The sequence below is a fragment of the Podarcis pityusensis genome, assembly GCF_964106645.2.
Source record: "Podarcis pityusensis genome assembly, chromosome: 17".
Lineage (NCBI taxonomy): Eukaryota > Metazoa > Chordata > Lepidosauria > Squamata > Lacertidae > Podarcis > Podarcis pityusensis.
Genome location: NC_138042.1, coordinates 18,499,225 through 18,524,343, shown reverse-complemented (window position 1 = coordinate 18,524,343; position 25,119 = coordinate 18,499,225). Strand labels below are relative to the sequence as shown.

The 25,119-nt window shown below is 43.0% G+C and overlaps 2 protein-coding genes across 6 annotated transcripts in view; one reads left to right on the top strand and one right to left on the bottom strand.

The window, feature by feature from the left end:
- Positions 1-8,794, bottom strand: part of IFT74 (intraflagellar transport 74) — a 42,436-nt gene extending 33,642 nt beyond the window's left edge. Inside the window, exons 1-8 of one of the 5 annotated variants that reach the window (XM_080987815.1) lie at positions 8,555-8,794; positions 6,749-6,893; positions 5,658-5,793; positions 5,121-5,169; positions 3,444-3,542; positions 2,707-2,767; positions 2,516-2,575; positions 1,209-1,270 (exon numbers count right to left, since the gene is read on the bottom strand). In XM_080987815.1, the coding sequence (XP_080843941.1) occupies positions 1,209-1,270; positions 2,516-2,575; positions 2,707-2,767; positions 3,444-3,542; positions 5,121-5,169; positions 5,658-5,793; positions 6,749-6,868 (587 nt within the window). In that variant the 5' untranslated portion in view covers positions 6,869-6,893; positions 8,555-8,794. Of the gene's footprint in view, positions 1-1,208; positions 1,271-2,515; positions 2,576-2,706; positions 2,768-3,443; positions 3,543-5,120; positions 5,170-5,657; positions 5,794-6,748; positions 6,943-8,475; positions 8,497-8,554 lie in introns of those variants that run through there. The other 4 variants (XM_080987818.1, XM_080987816.1, XM_080987817.1 and 1 more) reach the window with 4 other exon arrangements.
- A 601-nt stretch (positions 8,795-9,395) lies between these two features.
- Positions 9,396-25,119, top strand: part of PLAA (phospholipase A2 activating protein) — a 30,442-nt gene continuing 14,718 nt past the window's right edge. The window contains exons 1-10 of the mRNA XM_080987813.1: positions 9,396-9,636; positions 14,678-14,871; positions 15,849-15,949; positions 16,060-16,180; positions 19,836-20,003; positions 21,005-21,140; positions 23,062-23,231; positions 23,997-24,154; positions 24,284-24,503; positions 24,857-24,928. Coding sequence (XP_080843939.1) covers positions 9,488-9,636; positions 14,678-14,871; positions 15,849-15,949; positions 16,060-16,180; positions 19,836-20,003; positions 21,005-21,140; positions 23,062-23,231; positions 23,997-24,154; positions 24,284-24,503; positions 24,857-24,928 — 1,489 coding nt within the window. The 5' untranslated portion in view covers positions 9,396-9,487. The remainder of the gene's footprint in view (positions 9,637-14,677; positions 14,872-15,848; positions 15,950-16,059; positions 16,181-19,835; positions 20,004-21,004; positions 21,141-23,061; positions 23,232-23,996; positions 24,155-24,283; positions 24,504-24,856; positions 24,929-25,119) is intronic.

Below are 25,119 nucleotides of genomic sequence, written 5' to 3'. Positions count from 1 at the left end.
TTACCCCTTATGCTGTTTAACATCTACATGAAATCACTGAGTAGGGTGCTGGTGTGGATGCCCTGGACCATTGTCTTGCACCAGCAATGGTCTGGACAAGAGCTAATAAACAGAAGCTCAATCTAGATAAGACTGAGGCACTGTTAGTGGGGGTTCCCTAGACTGGATGGCTGGGACGCTGCCTGCTCTTGATGGGGTTACACTTCCTCTGAAGGTGCGTGTATGTAGCTTGGGAGTACTCCTGGATCCTTTGCTATCGCTTGAGATTCAGGCTGCCTTTGTGGCACCAAGTGCCTTCCATCAACTTCAACTGGTGGCCCAGCTGTGCCCTTGTCTGGACAGGGATAGCCTAACTTCTGTTGTCTATGCTCTAATAGCCTCTAGTTTAGATTACTGTAACACAATACACGTGGTGACCGCATTGAGAAACTTCAGCTGGTGCAGAATTTGGCAGACAGGTTGCTCAGTGGGGAAGACAGTTTGAGAATACAATGTCAATCCTGGCCCACCTGCCAATTAGTTTCTGGGCCCAATTCAAAGTGCTGGTTTTGATCTCTAAAGCCTTAAAAGAAGCAGCTAGACTGGTTACTGGGAGTGGCTGCCAAGACCATATAACACCGCTCCTGAAAGACCTACACTGGCTCCCAGCACGTTTCTGAGTACAATTCAAAGTGTTCGTGATGACCTTTAAAGCCCTAAACAGCCTCGGCCCAGTACACCTGAAGGAGCATCTCCAACCCCATTGTTCAGCCCGGACACTGAGGTCCTCCTCCGAGGGCCTTCTGGCAGTTCCCTCACTGCGATAAGTGGTTACAGAGAATCAGGTAGAGGGCCTTCGTGGTAGTGGCTCCTGTTCCTTTTTAACCAGGCCTTGGGTTGATCTGATTGACATCCTATGCCCTTTTAAAACGTGGCTCTTTTTTGGGGGGGGAGGGATGTTATTGGGTTGTTGTTTTTATTTTGATTATATATACTGTGGTTTTTATGTTGATCTTTTCTGTGAACCGACCCGAGACCTCCAGGTACTGTATAGGGCAGGATATAAATTCAATAAATAAAGTGTGAATGGTCAGCACACACCTGCTACTGCTTGAGTACAAAGACCAGACAAGTGTCAGGGGTTTATGAATGGCATTATAACACAATACAGAACATTTCTATGCATTGGTTTATTTTCCAGTTTCGTTTTTAAAAATTCATATACTTACGCTTGTCTTTCTGTAAAAATGATGTCTATGCCCTGAGCTTCACGGTCATTTTGAGCCTTCAACTATTAAAAAGACACAGCCACCAACAGCATGAGAATAGCTCTGCTATATCTACAGCAAATAAATTTCCCGTTTCTAGAGCCAATGTCTTTAATTCAACTGAATTTGCTATTATAGCTTATACACCATAGATCAGTCTTAAAATGATTTTCAAGAAATACAACATGATCCTAAAAGTATGTTTGAGACATGGAACATAAATCAGAATTAATGACAGTTTCAAATGCGTCTGTACTAATTTACATGCATAATGGTTGGAATGTGTCTATAGGTAAAAGGTTTATATAGCTCAGGGGCTATAACCCTAACCCTAAACTAAACGCCCATTAGCCTCAGCAAGACTGTCAGTAGAGAGAGATGATAGGATTTGAAGTTCAGAAACATATGGCAGGCTAAAGGTTCCCCACACCTGGCATAGCTGAATGAAGTATCAGATCTCCACAAATATTAATTTACTTATTTTTATTTATTTGATTTCTATCCCACCTTTTAACAGGTTCTCAGAGCAGCCAACAAAAAATAAAACAAACTTTAAAACGATAACATTAAAACATTACAAAGTAAAAGAGCACTTTAAAAGCAGTCAGCAGGATTAAAAACACCAAACACCACAACAGCAATTTTCAGAGGATTGAACAACCCGGGGAAATAAAAAGATCCTTGCCAGGTACTGCGCTGTAATGACAGCAAGGTATGCCACAGGCAAATTTGAAGTTACAGATGCTGACTGCAACAGATGAAGTTGCAAGCACAAGTAATTTCAAATAAATTGCAAGCATCTCACTGATAAGATGTTTTGCAGGAAGGGGTCCTTTGGAGGGTGGGGATGGCGGTTTAAAACCAGCTCTTGCTCCCCTCTCCCAAACAGTTGATCAGTAAAATTTCCATGTGCTAGTATCAACTACTCATTTCACTGGTAAAAAAAGTTTTTTTTTAATGTTCCGTTTGGACTACCACTTAATTGAAAATTTAAATTGTGTAGGTCCTTTCTATTGTGATCCAATGTTTGGAAGAATTGTGGCTTTTTATATTTCCTTCTATTAACTAAGATGCTACTTTGAAATGTCACTCTGCATATGTATTTGGGTCAACAGTATATGCAGTTACACTCATCCTGAGAACCAATTACAATTGTTTTCAAACATTTTCCAGCAGCTACTGAGCATCACTGGTTAGCAGCAGTCCAAGCTGAACAATAACCAAATCAGGCAAAACTAATACTGTTACAAAACAATGTTAATACTCACCAGGTTATAGTCATTCATTACTTCCTCCATATCGGTATTGGTATTAAGTTTATCCACCAGCTAAAACAACACAGAAACCCAATTAATTGCTAGTTTTATTCCCAATAGGTATACAATTGCAATTCAAAATTAGATCCAGTATTTTCAATGTAATATATATATAAATATTAGCAATATAAACAATAACATACCATATTGTAATCAGCTAGTTGTCCTTGAAACTCTTTGATCTCACTAGCTAAAGACTCTGCCCTAAGAGAACAGGAAAAGAATAGTTACTATACAACATAGCTTATGTGATAAAATGTAATCAAAGCAAGTCTCAAGTTTCACCATACAGTAAGCCTGCAACTTACATGTATTTAACTTGCATGCATGAAGCTTTATGTGCTGGGCAAATAATTAAATAAATAAATGGGGGCAGACATCCAGGAAAAAAGACTTTGGCAATTCCACCTGCCATTGAACCCAATGTGTTCTGACGACAGTCGTACCTTGTTTTGCGACCGGGATCTGTTCCGGAGCCCTGGACACTAGACAAAAATGACACACGGCAAAGTGCCACTCTGCGCATGCATGTGGAGCCGTTTGTGCTTTTGCTCATGCACAAAGTGCAATTTAGTTCTTCTGTGCATGTGACAAACATGGAAGTAACCTGTTCTTGTACTTCTGGGTTTGCCACAGACATTCAACAAAATGGACGCTTGACGAGGCAGACTCAAAACGAGGTACCGCTGTATATGTAATTTTGACTTTAGGCATGATCCTTGGAACGTAAACCCTACATAAGTTGCAAGCTTGCTGTTTCCAATCCAAATTTACTTGTGTACATGATTCCACTGACTTTAATTAACACAAAAGTTTTTAAAGACCCTCAGGGTCCCTTCCAACTCTACAATACTATGACAATAAGTGTAATCTATCTCACCTTTTTTCATAAGATAGGTAGACAGAATTCTCCTGGTTATACATGTCAATTTCTTTCTGAAGCTTGTTAATTTCTGCGGTGAGTTCATTTATTTTGCTCCTGTAGGAAAAAAATAGTTCTTATGTTAAGTATAATTTAGGCCTGTTCTAAAGCCACAGGCTTTGAGTCAGAGGTCATCTGACACATAAATATGGTTTTGGACACCTCTTCAGATTTGCACGTGTCGGTGATTTATTGAATTATGCACCAGTCCTTTGGAACCTGACAGAGGGACAATTTAACTGGCTTCTAAGGGCACCTATGGTGGATAAATGTCTAGTTCATCAGTACTGGATAAATGTCTAGTTCATCAGTCCCTAATCCTACAGTGGGCAGAGAACATGACTCAGCTGGCAGCATATGAGAAGGTGATCTTCCATAAACACGAGAAAGATGGTGAATTCCTTGATATCTGGACTCTTGATACAAATCTATTTGCTCAAATGGGTTGGTTTGGACTACCAGACATTTCCCCCCCCCCGCCTCATCAGTTGTACACAGAGAACACGTCTTGATGAATTACAATTTTCTTTGCATTGTATGACTGTCTTTGTTTTTGTTTCTTCAATCCAATCAAAAGCTATTAATAAAAAGGGTGTCTGGTTTAATCTTTATGGCCCAGTGCAGCCTAGTCAATTTATACAATACATTTCTAAAGGCCCACATAATGCTAAAACTCTGCTCAGTATCTAGTGGTTTTTTGGGAAGGTCACTCTGGGAAGAGAGTGAGGAGGCAAGAGGACTACCCCAAAGATGACGGGTGCAAGTTCTGTGCACTACATATGCTACTTTATCCTTTAGGTGGGCAAATGAGTTGCAAGGCAGCACAACTCCTCAAGGTAGAGTTTGTTTAGGAGCCTTCAGATGCTGAATCCAATTTTAAAAATAGCTACATAGTGATCAGTATAGTTGTTTTCTACAACAGATTGGTTTTTTGTAAGGGGGGGTGCAAGGGAGGCGGTGGGAACCCCAACGCACAAGTGGAAGTCCTTGTGTGGGCTTTTGCTAATGGACTCATTAGCTGAAGCCAACCCTAATATTTTAGAGTTGTGTTTATACTTGACCTGCTATTGACAACTTGCCAGTTAAGTATTAATCTGTTAAGTGACCTGACCATTCCTTTGGTCAGCACTTCTGAAGGTAGAAAGTTCCACACAAATCTCTTTCACCTCAACTTCAAAAAGTAGTTTTAACCCTATGCTGATTCCGAATCAGATTGTGTGGAGCACAGCTGGGTGACTAGAAGCAGTGAGGTTCCCAGTAAAGCAAAGAAAGTCAGTTGGACATTGGTCACAAGTATCTACTCCAGCAAACAGGAAATAATTGGAAGGAAAGGCCTGCATTTGGTACAGACAAACAGTAGGGAAGGCAGTGGGATAAGACAAGCGTGAAACAAAACATAGGCCAGTCCTCTATACCTGTGCTGAGTGCAGGAAAAATGGGCTGGCTGGACTATGAAAGGAGGAAGAGCTACTGCTAAGGAGCCATGAGCTAAAAAACCTCTATCGTCCCTGCCAAACACTGCAAGCTAGGCATGATCAAGCTGACAGCCAATTAATTACTGCCAATAAGGCAGTAGCTCTTGACACAATCATATAAAAACAGCACAAACACTGGTGACAAATAACTGCCACATACCTGAGCACTCCCAGGTAATAGGATTTATCCATAATTTGTCTCTGTGGACCTAACAAATAAAAAGTGTCAAATTATTACCCGACACCACAGTACAATGAGAAACAATTGTATTACTAAAGAATCCAGTGGTTGTTTTCATGCAAGGTGGTAAAATCACCATAAAGAGACAGAGAGAGGCTTAAATAAATAAATAAATAAATCCTCTGTAAATAATGTAATGTACATATTCTCTTAAATAATCCATGATGTAATGTCATATGCTCTGAACAGTATAGGACCTGTCTAGGTTTAAAGCTTCTGGTGCTATTCCAGCTTTCCAAGTTCCACCTGAGATTTCACAGATGCTGGCTCAGTTCTGCCCTTACGTCAGGATGGAGCTTTGATTTAAAAAAATTGCTTTGCCTTGTCCTAAGTTCTGACACATTTCATGTCTCTATGAGGCCAAAACCACTGTAAAGTGTATTGCTGTTTCCCCTTATAATCACAGGCACAAGACTAACTTATTCAATGTTTGTATGCCTTCATATCTTAAAATACCTTTCATTCCAGTTTTCATTCCACTCAGCCCTTGCTGCGTCACTGGACGGTCTGCAACCTTAATCTGGGAGGACAAAACCACACCAGTACCTATGGATCCACCACGTGTACCAGGTCTTGATGTTCCTGGAGGGATCTAACACCGAAAACAGAATCGGTAGAAAAAATAATGAATGCAGTCATTCTGAGGATCAGAAAACTAGTCTATCTACTTATCAATAAGCTGGCCGAGGTCTTGAGATTTAAATGAAACCAAATGACATGGCACACACATTTTTTGTTACATTTATATTCCACCTTTCTTCCTAGGAGCTTGAGGTGGTGACAGTCCTCCTTCCCATTTTATCCTCACAATAACCCTGTGAGGTAGACTGAGTGTGCATGAGTGGCCCAAGGTCAGCCAGTGAAGTTTCATAGCTGACTGAGGATCTGAACCCTGGTCTCAAAGGTCCTAATTTAACAGCTTCACCCTAAAGACTCTCATATACCTAATAGGACCCACAAACTTTTTGTAAAGTAAAAGCAGCTTCAAGAAGGAGGTGATTTTGAAACCCTGAAAAGGGATAAAGTGGCTGATGCTGGAGAAAGAGTAACCCTTCTGCTCCGCTGCAATTCACTACCACTAACCATAAGGATTCTATCACACATGTTAGGATCCAATCCACTGTTGTAGCAATTAATAACAAGATAAAGCTATCAATAAGCACGTCGAGCACCCAAACACAGAAGCCCTGCCTACAAGCTTATAAACTAAAAGGAAAAGGAACGGGAGTGTGAGCCACAAAAAGCAGTGGAGATAAATAGAAAAATAAAATGCCAAAAACCTGTGAGAATAGACTGGTTTTTAGCTGCTACTTTTAGATGATAAAATCCTTGGAGCAGACACTCATCCCTTTGTGTTACACAATCCCTTATGCTAAACAATATCCACAAAGTGTGTATATTATGATGTCCGGAGACAATAACAAAGTAATCTGCACTGGAGAGAAAAGGCTCTAGCTTAGGAATCAGAAAATGAAGATAAACTCTTCAATGAAACTGTATCACTTGTCAAACAGAGTAGGTTTTTAAAAACATTTATTTTAACTTACTCCTCCTCCAAGTAGAGCTGCGGATGGAGGCCGTAGTGAGGATGAGGGAGGTCTGGCTCCCAGGCCTAGTCCTGCTCTTGAAGACGGGCGGGCTGTAGGAGGCTTGTGATTACTTGCCATTTTTTCCTCTTTTCTTCAAATTTCTCTTTAGAAACAAACATATATTACATACTAGAATCCTCTAAATGTGTATTCTGTATTACGTTACATACTAGAATCCTCTAAATGTGTACTCTGTATTAAAAGAGAACTTTTAAGTCATGGATAAAGAAAAATATTTTAAATAAAACAAGAATTTTCTTTAGCTTTTTAATTGGAATCATAATGCCATATATGCAGAGTAAATATGCCCATTAGATCAGCTATCTTCAACACAGTAACTAGGGAATCAAATGCTTGTTTAGAATTAGGTCTTCAGTAGGAGGTAGGACTAAAAATAAAATAAAATAAAATGCATATGTACCACTGTCATTATTTAGAAGCCAGCCCTGTCCAGTAGCCAGAAGATCAAAATACAATTTATCTGCCTGCAGTCCTTGAGCATGGAATGTAAGCTCATGGTGAACCAAGCCTGCTAAAACTACAGTGGTACCTCGCAAGACGAATGCCTCGCAATACAAAAAACTCGCTAGACGAAAGGGTTTTTTGTTTTTTGAGCTGCTTCGCAAGACGATTTTCCCTATGGGCTTGCTTCGCAAGACGGAAACGTCTTGCAAGTTTGTTTCCTTTTTCTTAACACCGTTAATACAGTTGCGACTTGACTTCGAGGAGCAACTCATAGAACGCGGTGTGGTAGCCTTTTTTGAGGTTTTTAAAGACTTTGGTGATTTTTGAAGCTTTTCCAAAACTTTCCCGACACCGTGCTTCGCAAGACGAAAAAAATCGCAAGACGACAAAACTCGTGGAACGAACTAATTTCGTCTTGCGAGGCACCACTGTATGGGTGTTGTGGCCTAGTCAATATTTGGGTAAGAGATCATCTATGAATCATTTCATGATGGAGCAAAGTCTAAAGAACTTTGACGTATGTGGTTGAGATTAAGAAAATAAAAGACATGAATCTGGGATAGGTCAGTTGGTAGAGCTTGAAACCCTTAATTTCAGGGTCACGAGTTCAAACCGCACGTTGGGCCAAAGATTCTAGCACTACAAGGGGTTGGACTGGATGACCCTCGTGACCCCTTCCAACTCTGCAGTTCTGTGATTTCATATATGAAATTACAATAGGGGGTGAAACCACGGAACACAGTATCTTAAACACAACACTAGCAATTGATGAAAAGATACAAGTCACTGTTTCATGGGTATAACCAGGATTTTTGTTGGGGGGAGGCTTTTTTGGGGGAGGGGGGCAGAACCTCAGTTAAGTATTTTTATTGATGAGTGGCAGCTCCCCCCCCCCGCACTATTTCGACAGAAACATGTTGTGGGTATCTGTAATACAGGCATGAAGAGATTGCAAAACCTCTGTAAAGCAAACCTGATGATGTGTTTTATTTTTTATTAATCCAGAAATGGCCCAACAACATACTAAGGGCAGCTCGGTCCCTTACTCCCCAGAAACCTTAACAAACCTTAACTCAGCCTCCCCCCTTTAAAAGAAAAACTCCCTGGAGGAGGGCTGAGTTACTGGGCGCTTGTTTTTTTTGCACTTTGCGACGACGCGTGTCGCGAAGGAGAGCGTTCACACGTGACGCCCACCACCCTCAGCCTTAAATTCCATGCACCATTTCCCCGCCTCCTTCTGAGTGACGCGGGGACTTGGGCCCATCGTAGGAGGGGAAGGGGCTGAGGCATGTCACGTACAGGGGTCGTGAGGGTCGGCACTCACGCATCCGCGCTCCAACCTGCGCGGCTCCTCTTACCTGACCCTTCCTCGCGCGCACGCGCAGTGGGCTAACGAGACCCGTTAATTTAACGGTTGCCTCCCATCCACGAACTCCTCTCCGCGCGCGCGACGGCAAGCCGTAACCTAGCAACCGCGCCAGCCAACCCCCAGCGCCGCTCCCTCCGCGCAGTCGCTCTGGCGCCAAGCCGAGAGCGGCTTCTTCCTCTTCCCTCACGCTCCCGTATTCCATCGCGAGATTTACGCGCAGCTTTCGCCTCACAACCTCCCACTTTGGCGCATGCGCAGAAGAACGAGTCTTGTGCGCGTGTGTGCCACTCCATTGCCCCCCCCATGGTACTTGGAATCCAATAAGTGTTAAGAGTTGGGTACGGTTAGTGTGGCAAAATGGAGTGTGTGTATATATATATATATATATATATGGTGCTCAAGTAGGGTTGCCATATTTCAAAAAGTAAGATTCCTGACCTCTTTTTTTACACAAAAATTGTTGAGAGCTTTTTTAAAATTTTTGGTACTAAATCCAAAGAATGGGCTCGAAAAGGTTTGGGGGGGGGGAACTTCGTGACCTACGCCGGGAATCGAACCTGCAACCTTGGCGTCACCCGCAGCGCCACCCTGGCTGGTACCTGAACCTCCATTAGCATTCTGGGAAATGTAGTCTCTCCACCTGCCCAGGTTCTCCCCTATAGGACTCCCGACGCGTCCATTTGCATTCTGGGAAATGTAGTCCTTCCCTGCAACCCCTCCGCGGTGCCTTCTGGGCGTCGCGCCTCTTCCGGCGCTCTGCGGGGTGACGGCGCTTCCGGCGGAGGGCGGGCGAGAGGAAGCGGAGGAGGCGGGCTCCGGCACTGCTGCTGCTGCTGTGTCAGGGGGCTCGAGGGCTGTTCGCGATGGCCGCCGCGGGGGGCACCTACCGGCTTCGCTGCTCCTTGGTGGGCCACGAGCTGGACGTGCGGGGCCTCAGCTGCTCTCCCTTCCCCGCTGGCTCCTTCGTCTCCGTGTCCCGGGACCGGACGGCGCGGCTGTGGGCGCCCGACAGGTCAGTCTTGGAAGGCGAGGGGGGGAAGGAAGGAAGGAGCCTTGAGGGGAGTTTTGCTCTGCCTTTGCCCTCCCTTGGCCGTTTCGATATCCTCTGAAAGGAGGATCTCTCGGTTGCTGGCTCCGTTTGGAGGCGGGGTGAGGGTGAGTTAGCATCGTGGAGTTGGAAGGGACCCCCGAGGGTCATCTAGCCAGGCAGAAATCTCAGCTCAAGCATCCAGGACAGGTGGCCATGCAACCTCTACTTTAAAACCTCCAATGAATCGTAGAGTTGGAAGGTACACCTGAGGGTCATCTAGTCCAACCCCCTGCTAGGCAGGAATCTTAATAATAATAATAATAATAATAATAATAATAATAATGTTATTTAAATATTTATACCTCGCCCATCTGGCTGGGTTTCCCCAGCCAGTCTGGGCAGCTTCCAACAAAAGATTAAAAACACATTAAAGCAGCTTTTCTCAACCTGTGGGTCCCCAGATGTTGTTGGATTACAACTCCCATCACCCCTAGCTAGCAAGGCCAGAGCTCTGGGTTGATGGAAGTTGTAGTCCAAAAACATCTGGGGACCCACAGGTTGAGAACCACTGCATTAAAGCATCAGTCATTGAAAACTTCCCTAAACAAGGCTGTCTTCAAATGCTTCAAATCTATGACAGGTGGCCATCCAACCTCTGCTTAAAAGCCTCCAAGGAATCGTAGAGTTGGAAGGGACCCCTGAGGGTCATCTAGCCCAACCGCCCTGCTAGACAGGAATTTCATCCAAAGCATCCACGACAGGTGGCCACCCAACCTCTGCTTAGAAACCCCCAAGGAAGGAGAGTCCACCACTTCCCGAGGGAGACTGTTCCAAACAGCTCTGGCTGTCAGAAAGTTCTTCCTGATGTTTAGTCAGGAATCTCCTTCCTTGTAACTTGAGGCCACGGGTTTGAGTCCTGCCCTCCAGAGCAGGAGAAAACAAGCTTGCTCCCTCCTCCATGTGACAGCCCTTGAGATATTTGAAGATGGCTATCCTGTCTCCTCCTTTCCAGGCTAAGCATACCCAGTTCCTTCAAGCGCTCCTCGTAAGGCTTGGTTGCCAGACCCTTGATCATTTTGGTTGCGCTCCTCTGCACACATCCTTCTTAAACCGTGGTGCCCATAAATGGACACAGTATTCTAGGTGTGGCCTGACCAAGGCAGAATAGAGTGGTACTATGACTTCTGTTGATTCAGCCTAGAATAGCATTAGTTTTTTTGCTGCTGCATCACACTGTTGATGGGTGTGATGAGTTGACCATTTGATTTCAGTGGGATTAGGACCACCTACAGTGGGGGGGGGGAAAGTATTTGATCCCCTGCTAAATTTGCCCGTTTGCTCTCCGACATGTGGCTTGTTGATAGGGGATCAAATACTTATTTCACTCATTATAATGCACATCAATCTCTGACTTTTGTCTTCTGGGTTTCTGGGGTTTTTCCTGTTGTTATTCTGTCTCTCACAGTTACAGTAAACTTACCATTAAAATTATGGACTGGTCATTTCTTCGTCAGAGGGCAAATGGGCAAATTTAGCAGGGGGATCAAATACTTTCCCCCCTCACCGTAGTTATCCGAGTTGTGAATCGTGCCACATGTTTACAAGTTACTGTTTAGATTAGGAAAGTTGCCAGCTTGTGATTTGAAACATCTAAATGGTTTTCTAAAGTGATGGGCTCTTTATTTCTTTATGTGACCTGTAGCGTTAGAAACTCAGATATATAAGCTAGGGGCCAAGTGGCTCCTTAAACCCAGGTTGCAGTTGCCAAAATGTAATGTCTACATGCCATTTTTGGGCAAGACGACTCTAAAGTCTTATTTTTCAAATGATGGACTGACTGCGATTGATTCTTAGTTAAACATCTGGCTAGTTCAGAGGACAACCTTGAGCTAGATTAAGAGAGAGAGTCCACATATTAAGGGAGAGTCCACATATATACTGGCTTATTCCTACCTCTCTTTCTTAATGGTGACACAGACCTTCATAATGTAGGAATATTCTTCACAACTGTGAGCAGGGCAGTGGGGTGGGGTAAGTGAAGACAAGCGACAGCAATGAGCTATAACGTTAACCGCTCCTGCTTAGAAAAAGCATTTTGGTTCCTGAAAGTTGTTCTGATTGTGCCGATAAAATAGAATGGATGGAATTCTACAGGCTGTGGTATTAGTTGGATTTCCAGATGGTGGAGATGTCAGGGGCCGGCCAAGGCATCTTCACTTGGTCGCAAGTGGCCAATACTCAAGTGCTCGCAAGTTACCTGCTGTGCCACAGACTAGTCTCCCTTCAAGCACATCTCCATGTTGTCGTAGGTTAGTGGCCTAGACAAATGAAATAAAAAAAATAGGCTCTTCCACATTCCAAGCACTTTGCCTGGTAACTTGGAAGGAAATATTTAAGTCAAACTTTGGTTGTCGAACGTACTCCGTTCCGGAAGCCTATTCGGCTTCCGAAAATGTTAGACAACCGAGGCGCAGCTTCTGATTGGTTGCAGGAGCTTCCTGCACTCAAGCGAAAACCGTGTCGGACATTCAGCTTCCGAAAAACCTTTGGGAACCAGAGCATCTACTTTCGGGCTTTAGGTGTCCAGGAGCTGAAGCGTTCCAAAATGGAGGTGTTCGGGATCCGAGGTTTGACTGCAGTTGTTGTGAACCCCGAGCTAAAAAAATAAGTTTGTGAAAAACATCTTTGAGCTTAGGTCACTTTGAGCGCATTGTTGATTTTCTTCTTTAGTGTAGGCTTAATATGCAGGTGTGTATCTATGTGTTTATCATGGTATGTACATACATGCATATAATTTATTATCTGTCCTTGTGCCAAGAGTTATTGGGCCACAGTTTGACTGACAAGATCAGGTTCTTCTGGTCATGGAGCATTCTAGCGCTGGGGTCTGGATGTGGCAGGAAAAGTATTGTACACTCAGTAGCAGCAGGACAAAACACATGAACAGCTTGAGAAGTACCTTGGAGTTACAAGTGGGAACGTAAGAGAGAGCAAATACAGACTTCAGCAAGCAACAGTGTTGTGAGGGCTACAATCCCTAAACCTTTTTAAAAATATTATAATACAGGATGGTCCTCACTGAATTTAAAACAGCTACTGAAAGAAATTGCCATCACAGACTATAACACCAATGGCTGTTCATCTGAACAAACCCAGTACCTTTGCTTACCAAAAAAAGTCAAGGCCTGGTGTGGCTGTCATTAGGGTAAATTATTATAAACCAGGGGTGGCCAGCTTCCAAGAAACTGCAATCTAGTCACAGAGTTAAAGACTGGCAATGATCCACGCCCTTTTTGCGGGGTTCTGGTCAAAGTTGTTGAGCTTTTTTTTAGGAAGGTGGAGAGCCCTAGTTTTTGGGGGGTGCAGGGCTAACATTTTGAGCTTTTTTTAGGGGAGCCAAGCTTCTTAAGCTTCTTTGTGGGGAGCCAGTGATCTACCAGTTGGGCGTGCCTGTTGTAATCCATCAAATGCCCCTTTGCTCTATTTATGTAGCTCCGTAACTGTTAAGGCCATTCTTGGACTTTTCTGTGTGAAAACGTTGCTTTCTGACATATGCCAAACTGTGTTCATCAGGGCCATAAAATCATGAATGAACTCCCTAAAATGTCAAGACCAGTTCACAAATTGATATAGATGAAGTCTGAGCCTATGTATAAAGTACCACTCATTGTTTTAAACTTGGAAGGGATTTTTCAAGATATAGATTGTATCATAATGGTGGATTTGAATTACTGGAGTTACTTAGGCTAGCACAATTGGTTTTACCAATTCCTCCTTCCGAATGAAACCCGCTATACCATTTTCCTGCTCTCAGGAACAGCTAATGGATACGAGGAATTGGGAAAAATCAGGTGTAAGCAGCAGTGGCTCTTCTAGGTCAAAGTCACCACTGGATGCAACCCTGAGAATGCACAGAATTGCAACACCATTTTATTGTAAAGATTCCTAAGTTGGCCTAAAGTGAAATAAAACAAAGGCAACTAATCTTCCAGAGAAGTGATGATTATCGTCAAAACAAGGTTAGTCTTTTAGACTAAATAAAGACATTCTGAAGAATTTAATCAATTTTATCAAGCTAGATTGCTTGCCATGTTTTAGAGGAGACCTTGAATTGAAGTGGCACTGAGGTTGTGCATAAAAACAAATGTTTTGAAAAAGGAATAACTGCAGTTATTCCCTGACGGAATGTAGTTGTTGGACATGCCAACTAATGCATGGCCAAGTCTAAACACAATGGCTTATTTGGATGTAATGCTAAAACACCGTTTTGCGTTATGTGAGTGAGTTTCCTGTTCATGATTTCCGTCCCCCTTTCTCTGGTACAGCAGGCATGAAGAGCAGACTGGAAGATTTCTCTTGTTCATTGTTATGTGTGAATGTGCTTGGCCTTAACTAAAGTTTGTCTGAACAAGCCAGAATTATTAACTATGATTTGAAGTTAGCAGGTTCAAAAGAACTATAAGAATACAGTCATACCTCATGTTGCATTAGGTTCATGTTTCGTATTTTCGGCTTGCGACCGTGGCAAACCCGAAAGTGTGCAGAAGCGTTCTATCGTGCTCTGTGCTTGCGCAGAAGCACCGCTGTAGTTGCAGACTTTTCGGGGTGCGAATGGCACCCTGGAACGGATCGTGTCCGCAACTAGAGGTACCACTGTAATAATGGTATAACAACAACAATTATTTAATACAGTTAAAAGCTAACTACCTCTCTGAATGAGTTCATACATAACACACCAGTTAGTCAAAATGGAAACAAAAGCTTCCAACCTCTGCCTTCTGGCTGAGGGGAGACATGCATGGGGTGTTAGGAGCGCATGAATCCAATGCTTGTGTTAATGTGATCAGTGATAAATCTAATTGGCTATAGTGGTGCAAATTGGGCGCTCACCCTTTGAAATTTGCAGTATGCCTAGAACATACATTGGCATTTAGATACCAGATAGATTTTCCCTGGCTTTTTAAACGGGTAGGATTCCCTTACTACAGGAACATAAAAACTTTGGTTTCTTTTTTGTCTCCAGTCTCAACAGAGGATTTACGGAAGTGCACTGCATGAGCGGCCATTCAAATTTTGTTTCTTGTGTGTGTGTCATCCCTCCAAGCGAGCTTTATCCACGTGGATTAATTGCCACCGGCAGTAATGACAACAACATTTGCATTTTCGCTTTGGACAACTCTGCACCTCTGTACGTCCTTAAGGGTCATAAAAACACAGGTAAGAATACATAGATTTTTAAATTTTATTTTCAACATACCGCTTTTGGAATCTTAATGACTCAAAGTCGCTTGGTTTTATGTGTTCTAAGAAATAACTTGATTTGTAAAGTTTTATCATGAGCAGACGTTAGCATTATTTTCTGAAACATTATGACCTTTAGAAATGTTACATTATATTATTATTATTGTTATTGTTATTACAATTTATTACTTGCCCATCACACTATGGTCACAGGGCAGGTTACAATAATTAAAATACAATATTAATAGTAAAAGGAAATATTGCACAATATTAAAAACAGTTTTAAAAACCTTGAAATTGTAGAAATAAGGTGCATCCTAGAAATATACCTCTCAAGTGTCAAAAGCCAGGGCAAAGAGGTGTATCTTTAGCACTCCACCATTCTTAGCACCTTAGAGGTTCTCTAGGGAAATGGGCCTGGAGGTAGGAGATACGGCTTGGGAGTTGGTTTAATGAAGACATAAGAAAGACTGGTGATAGTGTCGCCAAGACAGAAAAATATTTTCCACAATCTGTTAACAGCTGAGAAGACAGAACCTTACTTTTTCAGTCAAAAGTGCTGCTTCTGTTTTCCAGTTGTTTGTGGTAGCTTCTCATCGCCTCATGTATTTCCAAGGATGAAAATTAGGTTAGTGAAATTTGCTATGGCGTATCGTCTGAAAATAGACCAAAATCTGTAGCTTTGCTTTGCTAGCACATCAGAACACCTTTTCTCACTCAGCTACACACAACCCCTGTTTTAGGCGCGACTGATATGTGCACAGTGGCACGCATGCGCAAACCGCTGAACTTTGAAGTGACCTGGAAACGTCATAAAAGATGTCACTAAAAGGGAGGAACGGGGTGATCCAGTTTCACACAAGCGCACAGTGTCCTGGAACGCAACGCTCACGCAAATCGGGGAGTAGATTAAATGTGAATTTTGGCGATGTTTATTTAATCTTCTGTTCTAGTTTGCAGCCTCTCCTCTGGGAAGTTTGGCACCCTGCTTAGTGGCTCGTGGGATACGACAGCCAAAGTCTGGTTGAATGACAAATGCATGATGACACTACAGGTACAGAAACCCTGCTGGTGACAAGAGTTCATTATCAGCAGATCATGATTATTTGCACTTCAGAAAATGTAGATTGTCTCCATCAGCATTCATGTTGTTCACTTTTATAGGGCCACACTGCAGCAGTATGGGCTGTGAAGATATTACCTGAACAAGGATTAATGTTGACTGGTTCGGCTGACAAAACTATTAAGCTGTGGAAGGCAGGTCGATGCGAGAGAACTTTTACTGGTAGGTACTTGGCTGAAACAGTTTCTGTGTATACACGCAACTTAGCAATATGCCTCCACACCCGGAGAATTAAAGAGGCCTGCGTTTTATTCTAGGATTTGGGTTTTGATGGTTCTTTCTTCTTCCCCACTCCATTTGTAGAAATTAGTGTGGTTCTTTATCTTGAAAGCTTAGAGGAAGAGAAAATGCAATAAAGGCTAGTAAATCGAAGACAATTAAAATGATGAGCCTTGCCAGTGGTGGCCCCGCAGTCGTGGAATTCTTTCACTTATGAAATTAGCCAGGCCTTGTCGCTTGCAATCTTTAAAAGTGTATGGAATACCTCCCCCCACTTTTCTATGCTGCTCTTAGGGATTGTTGTTGTTGTTGTTTAGTCATTTAGTCGTGTCCGACTCTTCGTGACCCCATGGACCAGAGAACGCCAGGCACTTCTGTCCTCCACTGCCTCCCTCAGTTTGGCCAAACTCATGCTGGTAGCTTCAAGAACACCATCCAACCATCTCATTCTCTGTCGTCCCCTTCTCCTTGTGCCCTCCATCTTTCCCAACATCAGGGTCTTTTCCAGGGAGTCTTCTCTTCTCATGAGGTGGCCAAAGTATTGGAGCCTCAGCTTCACGATCTGTCCTTCCAGTGAGCACTCAGGGCTGATTTCCTTAAGAATGGATACGTTTGATCTTCTTGCAGTCCATGGGACTCTCAAGAGTCTCCTTCAGCACCATAATTCAAAAGCATCAATTCTTCGGCGATCAGCCTTCTTTATGGTCCAGCTCTCACTTCCATACATCACTACTGGGAAAACCATGGCTTTTACTATACGGACCTTTGTTGGCAAGGTGATGTCTCTGCTTTTTAAGATGTTGTCTAGGTTTGCCATCGCCTTTCTCCCAAGGAGCAGGCGTCTTTTAATTTCGTGACTGCTGTCACCATCTGCAGTGATCATGGAGCCCAAGAAAGTAAAATCTCTCACTGCCTCCATTTCTTCCCCTTCTATTTGCCAGGAGGTGATGGGCCCAGTGGCCATGATCTTAGTTTTTTTGATATTGAGCTTCAGACCATATTTTGCGCTCTCCTCTTTCACCCTCATTAAAAGGTTCTTTAATTCCTCTTCACTTTCTGCCATCAAGGTTGTGTCATCTGCATATCTGAGGTTGTTGATATTTCTTCCGGCAATCTTAATTCCGGCTTGGGATTCATCCAGCCCAGCCTTTCGCATGATGAATTCTGCATATAAGTTAAATAAGCAGGGAGACAATATACAGCCTTGCCGTACTCCTTTCCCAATTTTAAACCAATCAGTTGTTCCATATCCAGTTCTAACTGTAGCTTCTTGTCCCACATAGAGATTTCTCAGGAGACAGATGAGGTGATCCGGCACTCCCATTTCTTTAAGAACTTGCCATAGTTTGCTGTGGTCGACACAGTCAAAGGCTTTTGCATAGTCAATGAAGCAGAAGTAGATGTCTTTCTGGAACTCTCTAGCTTTCTCCATAATCCAGCGCATGTTTGCAATTTGGTCTCTGGTTCCTCTGCCTTTTCTAAATCCAGCTTGCACTTCTGGGAGTTCTCGGTCCACATACTGCTTTAGCCTTCCTTGTAGAATTTTAAGCATAACCTTGCTAGCATGTGAAATGAGTGAAATTGTGCGGTAGTTGGAGCATTCTTTGGCACTGCCTTTCTTTGGGATTGGGATGTAGACTGATCTTCTCCAATCCTCTGGCCACTGCTGAGTTTTCCAAACTTGCTGGCATATTGAGTGTAGCACCTTAACAGCATCATCTTTTAAAATTTTAAACAGTTCAGCTGGAATACCATCACTTCCACTGGCCTTGTTATTTGCAGTGCTTTCTAAGGCCCATTTGACTTCACTCTCCAGGATGTCTGGCTCAAGGTCAGCAACCACACTACCTGGGGTGTACGAGACATCCATATCTTTCTGGTATAATTCCTCTGTGTATTCTTGCCACCTCTTCTTGATGTCTTCTGCTTCAGTTAGGTCTTTACCACTTTTGTCCTTTATTATGGTAATCTTTGTACGAAATGTTCCTTTCATATTTCTGATTTTCTTGAACAGATCTCTGGTTCTTCCCATTCTGTTGTTTTCCTCTATTTCTTTGCATTGCTCGTTTAAGAAGGCTTTCTTGTCTCTCCTTGCTATTCTTTGGAAATCTGCATTCAATTTCCTGTATCCTTCACTATCTCCCTCGCATTTTGCTTGCCTTCTCTCCCCCGCTATTTGTAAGGCCTCGTTGGACAGCCACTTTGCTTTCTTGCATTTCTTTTTCATTGGGATGGTTTTAGTTGCTGCCATCCCAATGAAAAAGAAATGGGATTACTGTACTGTAAATCTGTGGTTACAAAGTGTTGGAGACCTTGTGGTTTTTATTTTATGGCTGATTTTTGCTGTTGGCATAATAGCTATCTGAATATGGTACATTTGGGGTGTGTGGATAGAATTTTTAGATATACCTGTCAAGGTATTCCAAAGCATTAACAGTCCCATTGATGGGTTTTCACTGCCTCTTCACTGTGAAAAGGTCTGGAAATGGGAGCTGCTACTTCTCGTTATGTAGATCACCTGGGCCAAGCCAGTCACATGATAGGAGCCAGGAGCTATTCATAGTACTTTTGTTGAAAAAGAAAATGAAACTTAATGCGTGGCCAAAGAACAGAAGCTTAGGCTGGGGTAAAGAAATGAAACTTAGCAGAGCCAACTGTCAACACTTAGCTGGAGCAGTTTTTGGAACTGAACACTTAGCTCAGGTCAAAGTACAAAGCTAACACACTGAGCAAGTCCATTTTGGGAGGGAGGGCAGTTCTTTTTGCTCAGAAGCAGAAAGCTGTTAATAGTAATTTTTCTTTGGAGGTGCCATTTGCCAGGCACAGCAGTGATGATGTCCTGAAACAGCAAAGTGACAGAGCCAATGGCTTCTGAGTTTTTGCAAGGAAAGTGCACTCTGAAAAGGAAGGGGAATATAAAGTTTGCCTTTCCATTAACAATGTACCTTGCTTTCCCTTCAGTAGCTCAATACTTGTATTCAAGCTCTGTGTGTATGTAGTCCCACTGCCATGTAAACAGATCAGTTAAAAAGTGGATGATTAACCTCTGAAAAATATTTGACCGCCCTAACATGTAACAAATTTAGGAAAGGAATCTATTAAAATGCCTTTGGTGAAAGGACAGTCCTGTGCTGTAAGCAGTGCCACTAAAGATTCCTTTTCATGCTCTTATGCTTTGAACAGGGTACAGTGCCTTTTAGGTTTTTGCATAATGCTCATGTTGAACCACTAGTCTAATGTTTCCCCGCAGCCTGTGCTTGGGCAGAAACTGAGCCATCTTGTTATGTGCCAGCCGTAGCTTCCTGTCTTCAAGAGGGAACTCAGGTAGTGGCCATGAGTCTGAGGCTACAATTACACAAATGATACTTACACAACGGGTCTATATTTGAGACAATCTCACTGACCAGGGAGTAGCAAGACCCTGTTCCTGACCACATGGCTTGCTACTAGTAATTTTAAAGTGAGATCTACTTTTCAGTACACCACATGAGAACATGGTTTTATAAAGCATTTCATGGCTAGAGAATATTACCTTTCAATAAGATGTGGAGAGGCTCTCAGTGAGACTTACGTTTTATCTATCTTTTCTTTCATAAAGGACATGAAGACTGTGTAAGGGGCTTAGCCATTTTAAGTGAGACAGAGTTTCTTTCTTGTGCAAATGATGCCAGCATTCGAAAGTGGCAGGTATCGGGAGAGTGTCTTGAGGTTTACTATGGCCACACCAATTATATATACTGCATATCGGTCTTCCCGCAAAGTAAAGGTAAGAAACTGTCCTCAAGACATACTTTTTTTTATATATAAAAAAAGACACGCTATAAAAAGGATTGTGCCTTCTAATGAAAAGTAGATTTAGAACTGAGTAAGTTATAATTCTTTGACTGGCACTAGAGTAATGGTTTTCAAACTCCCTTCCATAGAAGACTCCACATCAATTTATCTGGCACAGTACCCCCGTTTTGGCTTGCAATTGAGGGTTCATTCAGTATATGTGCAGAGCTGGCCAGGTTTGCTTAGTTCTTATAAAACCTGGCAGCTAAGGAAACCTAGGATTCCAAGGAATCCCCAGATTTCCCTAAACATAGTTTGAAAATTCTTGCAATGGATGGCTGAAGAGGATGTCAAAGGATGTCAGTTCTATTCACAAACACAAATAACAGATTTCTCCAGCTTTTTTCGCAATCAGATAAACTATAATGATAACCCTCTGTTTTAGCTAAGCATGGAGTGGCTTGATTGGCAGGTGGCTTTGACTCCTTGTTTTTTCCTACCCCTATTTCAAACCGATGGATTTGATCCAAAGGTGCTCTTAAGATGAGAGAGGTATTTTTGAGGCACAAGTGCTGCTGCTAAGGGAAGGGGTTTGCACATGCAATCACATCTGGCTGTGAGCTGGAATGCTTTCAGTTGCACAGGCAAGTCTTGAAATGCAAGCCATTGGCTTGCAATGGAACAGTGAAAACTAGTGGCACAGCAATAAAACGGCTAGCACGTTAGCAAAGCTAAGCAGGGTATGGTAAGGTTTCAAATTGGATGGGGGACAGCATGTTGAGATTCCGGCATTGCAGGGGGTTGGACTACATGACCCTTGGGGTCCTTTCCAAAAGCCACAGTTGTAGCTAGTTTATAACATATATTGCTATGTTTGTGTAATGTGTATTAAATGTGTTTGTATGATCATAATTCGGGTCACTGGTGTAGAGAAAGCTGACTTTACATTTGCATCTTTCTCAATTTAATGAATGGAACGTTGCATTATTTTAGATTTTGTTACTACTAGCGAAGACCGATCGCTCAGGATCTGGAGAAAGGGGGAATGCACACAGACAATCAGACTTCCAGCTCAATCCATCTGGTGTTGTTGTGTGTTGGACAACGGGGACCTTGTCGTTGGAGCAAGGTATTCAGATTTCGGCTTTCTATCATCTGTTCATCAAGATAAATAGGCACAAAGCTGAAGGCAGGCCGAGTAGATATTTTTGTGCCGCAAGAAGGAATGATTTGGCCTCATGCTCACACACTTCCTTGCTCTTCTCTGGAGCGGAGCCAAAGAGGAAATGGAAGATTCTGCTTCCATTTTTCGATTGACCACAGTTCAGTGTGTTTAAACTGTGGCTAAACTCTATGATTAATTGAAACCAGCCAGTTTCCTATGCTATGGTTTGAAGCTGACTTCTTTCAGTAAAGTTAACATTGGACCCAGTTTGTGAGGGTTCGGTTATCGTTACAAGCTAGCATGAAAAACGAGAGGAAAAGCTCCTCCTAGAGGAGTGCAGTAGAGGCGTAAGGAGGGGAACATGTGAGCCCGATACATATTCTTGTTATTCTAAACTATGATACAGCATTGCCTCCAAAGGAGATTGTTGAACAAAACAGAGTTTTAAAGACACATGTGTAGTTCCATCATACATTTTGGGAACTGGCAGAAGTATGACCAGTGGATCCCTGGCCAATTTCTGGTAGACGATACATAGCAGTTGTTGTTAAATATTTATTGTGTTTGTTTTGTTTGCATATGTTACAAAAAAAAACCAAACAGGAATATTGTGCACCAACCCAAAGAAAGCACATACAGTGGTACCTCGCAAGACGAATGCCTCGCAAGACGGAAAACTCGCAAGACGAAAGGGTTTTTGGTTTTTTGAGTTGCTTCGCAAGACGATTTTCCCTATGGGCTTGCTTCGCAAGACGGAAACGTCTTGCAAGTTTGTTTCCTTTTTCTTAAAACTGTTAATACAGTTGCGACTTGACTTCGAGGAGCAACTCATAGCACGCGGTGTGGTAGCCTTTTTTGAGGTTTTTGAAGACTTTGGTGATTTTTGAAGCTTTTCCAAAACTTTTCCGAAACCGTGCTTCGCAAGACGAAAAAAACCGCAAGACGAAAAAACTCGCGGAACGAATTAATTTCGTCTTGCGAGACACCACTGTACTCGAAAACTACCCACAAAGTAGAAAAACATAGATAGCTTGCTTTCCTTCTCCAGCCTCAGCCCAGTTGTTTCTACCACTTCCAAGTGTTGTAAACAAGCAGCTCTGACTCAGGATCCTGCCCTCGTTTCCATTTTTTGGGATAGGTAGGCGCATGACAAATTGTATTGTCAAGGAGGGTGGATAGCTATTGAACACCTCAGCTCAAAACTGAACCTTGCATACTGGAAGGCAGAATGATCACCAAGACCATGGGTAGGCAAACTAAGGCCTGGGGGCCGGATCCGGCCCAGTTGCCTTCTAAATCTGGTCCGTGGACAGTCCGGGAATCAGCGTGTTTTTACATGAGTAGAATGTGTGCTTTTATTTAAACTGCATCTCTGGGTTATTTGTGGGGCACAGGAATTCGTTCATTCCCCCCCCCCCAAAAAAATATATAGTCTGGCCCCCCAGAAGGTCTGAGGGACAGTGCACCGGCCCCCTGCTGAAAAAGGTTTGCTGACCGCTGACCAGGACTATATACTCGGTATCAGTTAACACCGATCATTTATGTCTTAACCTTCAGTACAGTTTGGCCATGCATTCTTGTTTTGTACCTGATCAGTGACTGAAATGAACACTAGGGTTAAAAAAAATGTAGACCGCACAAGTTTGAAGTAGGTCCTCAACTTGATGCATTTCACTGGAATATTCTAAAATTAATTACCTTGCTTCCTGGGGAAGATCGGTTTGAAGATGAGGCATCAATCTTATGATATAAAACCTGGTCAGCAATCTGGATTTCTTTCTTAGAGAGGGGTGGGGACGGGGACAGCAGTAAGAAAGGAAATAGGATGTGTAGGGGCAGGGGACCGCTTTCCTAGATAATGAAATTATTATTTTTCCTCTTTCAGTGATGGCATTATCAGAGTGTTCACTGAGTCTTTGGAGCGCACAGCAAATCTGGAGGAGATCCAGGCTTTTGAAAACGAACTTTCTCAAGCAAAAATTGATCCTCAAACTGCTGATTTAGGGGACATCAGTGTTGATGAGCTTCCTGGGAGAGAGCATTTGGACGAACCAGGTATAATTTTAAATTTATCCGGCAAACATGCATCCCTCCTCATCTATTCTGTCCTGGTAAAGAAAAGGTTTAGCGCAGGAGTGACTAATCCACAGGCTATATCTGCCCCTCCCCACCAAGGTTTTCTTGTGATGCCAAGACTCTACAAACTGTCCATCTTTTTCAGTTAAGATTTTTTTCTTAACTGACAGCTCCCTCAGCCTGTAATATTATTATTATACTCTGCTCTCAAACATTTTTAGGTTTTTTGTGGTCTCCAAGGCCTCCCAGGTGTGTCATCTTTCTATATTTTTTGTAAAACAAACCCTGTCTTACCCATTGTTCCCCTTTTGGATAGCATTTTCAGAAATGTAGTTCTTGGCATGTTCACTTGTACACTTCAGCCCCAGGGAGTTGGCTGGGGGTTGTTATGGTCCTCTGCCCCCTAAATGGATTGCCACCCTTTTGTTTAGGGATTACAGTCGTACATTGGAAGTTGAATTGCTTAGTTCCCCAAACGTTTTGGCTCCCGAACGTTGCAAACTGTTCCGGTTTGTGAACTACTTTTGGAAGCCGAACGTCTGACGGGGCTTCTGCTGCTTCTGATTGGCTGCAGAGACTTCCGCGCACGCCTCCTCTGTGCCGGAAGGAGCGCCGGAAATAGCATTTTCGCATGCGTGTCTGCGGGACTGTGAACCGGCCCAAGGCCCAAAAACTTTGCTGACCCCTGAACTAAAACCATTTTCTCCAGGCCCGCAGCTGATTTTCTCCTCTCTGTGTTTTAAGGTACAAGAGATGGACAAACGAGACTTATTAAAAGTAATGGGAAAGTTGAAGCTTATCAGTGGAGCGCTGGCGAAGGGAGGTGGATGAAGATCGGGGATGTTGTCGGTTCATCAGGAGCCACACAGCAGACATCTGGAAAGGTTTTATTTGAAGGAAGGGTAAGTAATTTTTCACCCCTAACGTTTAGTAATTAAACCCTGGCAGCCCAACCTATTGTTGGGCTGTGTGCACTGGAATGGTATATATAAGAATAAATCACTCTCGCCGTTTCCCTTTCCTTAAAAAAGGAATACGACTATGTTTTTACTATTGATGTGAATGAAGGCGGGCCCTCTCACAAGCTGCCCTACAACATCAGTGATGATCCCTGGCTGACGGCATACAACTTCCTGCAGAAGAATGATCTAAATCCAATGTTCCTGGACCAGGTGGCCAAATTCATAATAGATAACACCAAAGGGCAAACGCTGGGACCCACGAATGCGGAATTTTCAGATCCTTTCACAGGTAATAAAGAGCTCCAAGCTGCCGTAAATTTGCTACCTCGCTCCTTGTTAAATATGTGGCTGAATAGCGTGCCAGAGTTCTTTTGCCCCTGGCCATACTGCGGAACACTGATTATGTCTTTTGTGTCTTTATATTGTAATTTTATCTTGTGAACAGCCCTGAGACCTGCGGGCGGCATATAAATGTAAGAAATGATAATAATTTTCGTTTCTGATTGCAGCAGATGAAGTGGAGTGTTCTTAAAAGTATGGGCACTTCATTAAGGAGCAAAGTTAATGGGGTGTTTCCCCTCCATGTTTTAATAATAAGAGTGCATTGGATCACATTCTTTTCCTCGGTTTATCTTTTCATAGGCGGTGGCCGCTATGTTCCAGGTTCTTCCTTGGAGTCCAGGGAAGGGCTCCCAGCTGCAGATCCGTTTACAGGTACTGTGTCGATGATGGCAGAGTTGTTTTTATTCTCCCTTCTGGGAGAATACATGTAAAGTTTTGGGTTTACAGTTGGTGTGGTGAAATGGAGCTGATTGGAATTCCGGATGGACAAGGCAGGGAGCAAAGCTATGATGTTGGCTCAGAATCGTTTTATTTCTTATTTAAAAATGTGCTTTAGAATCATA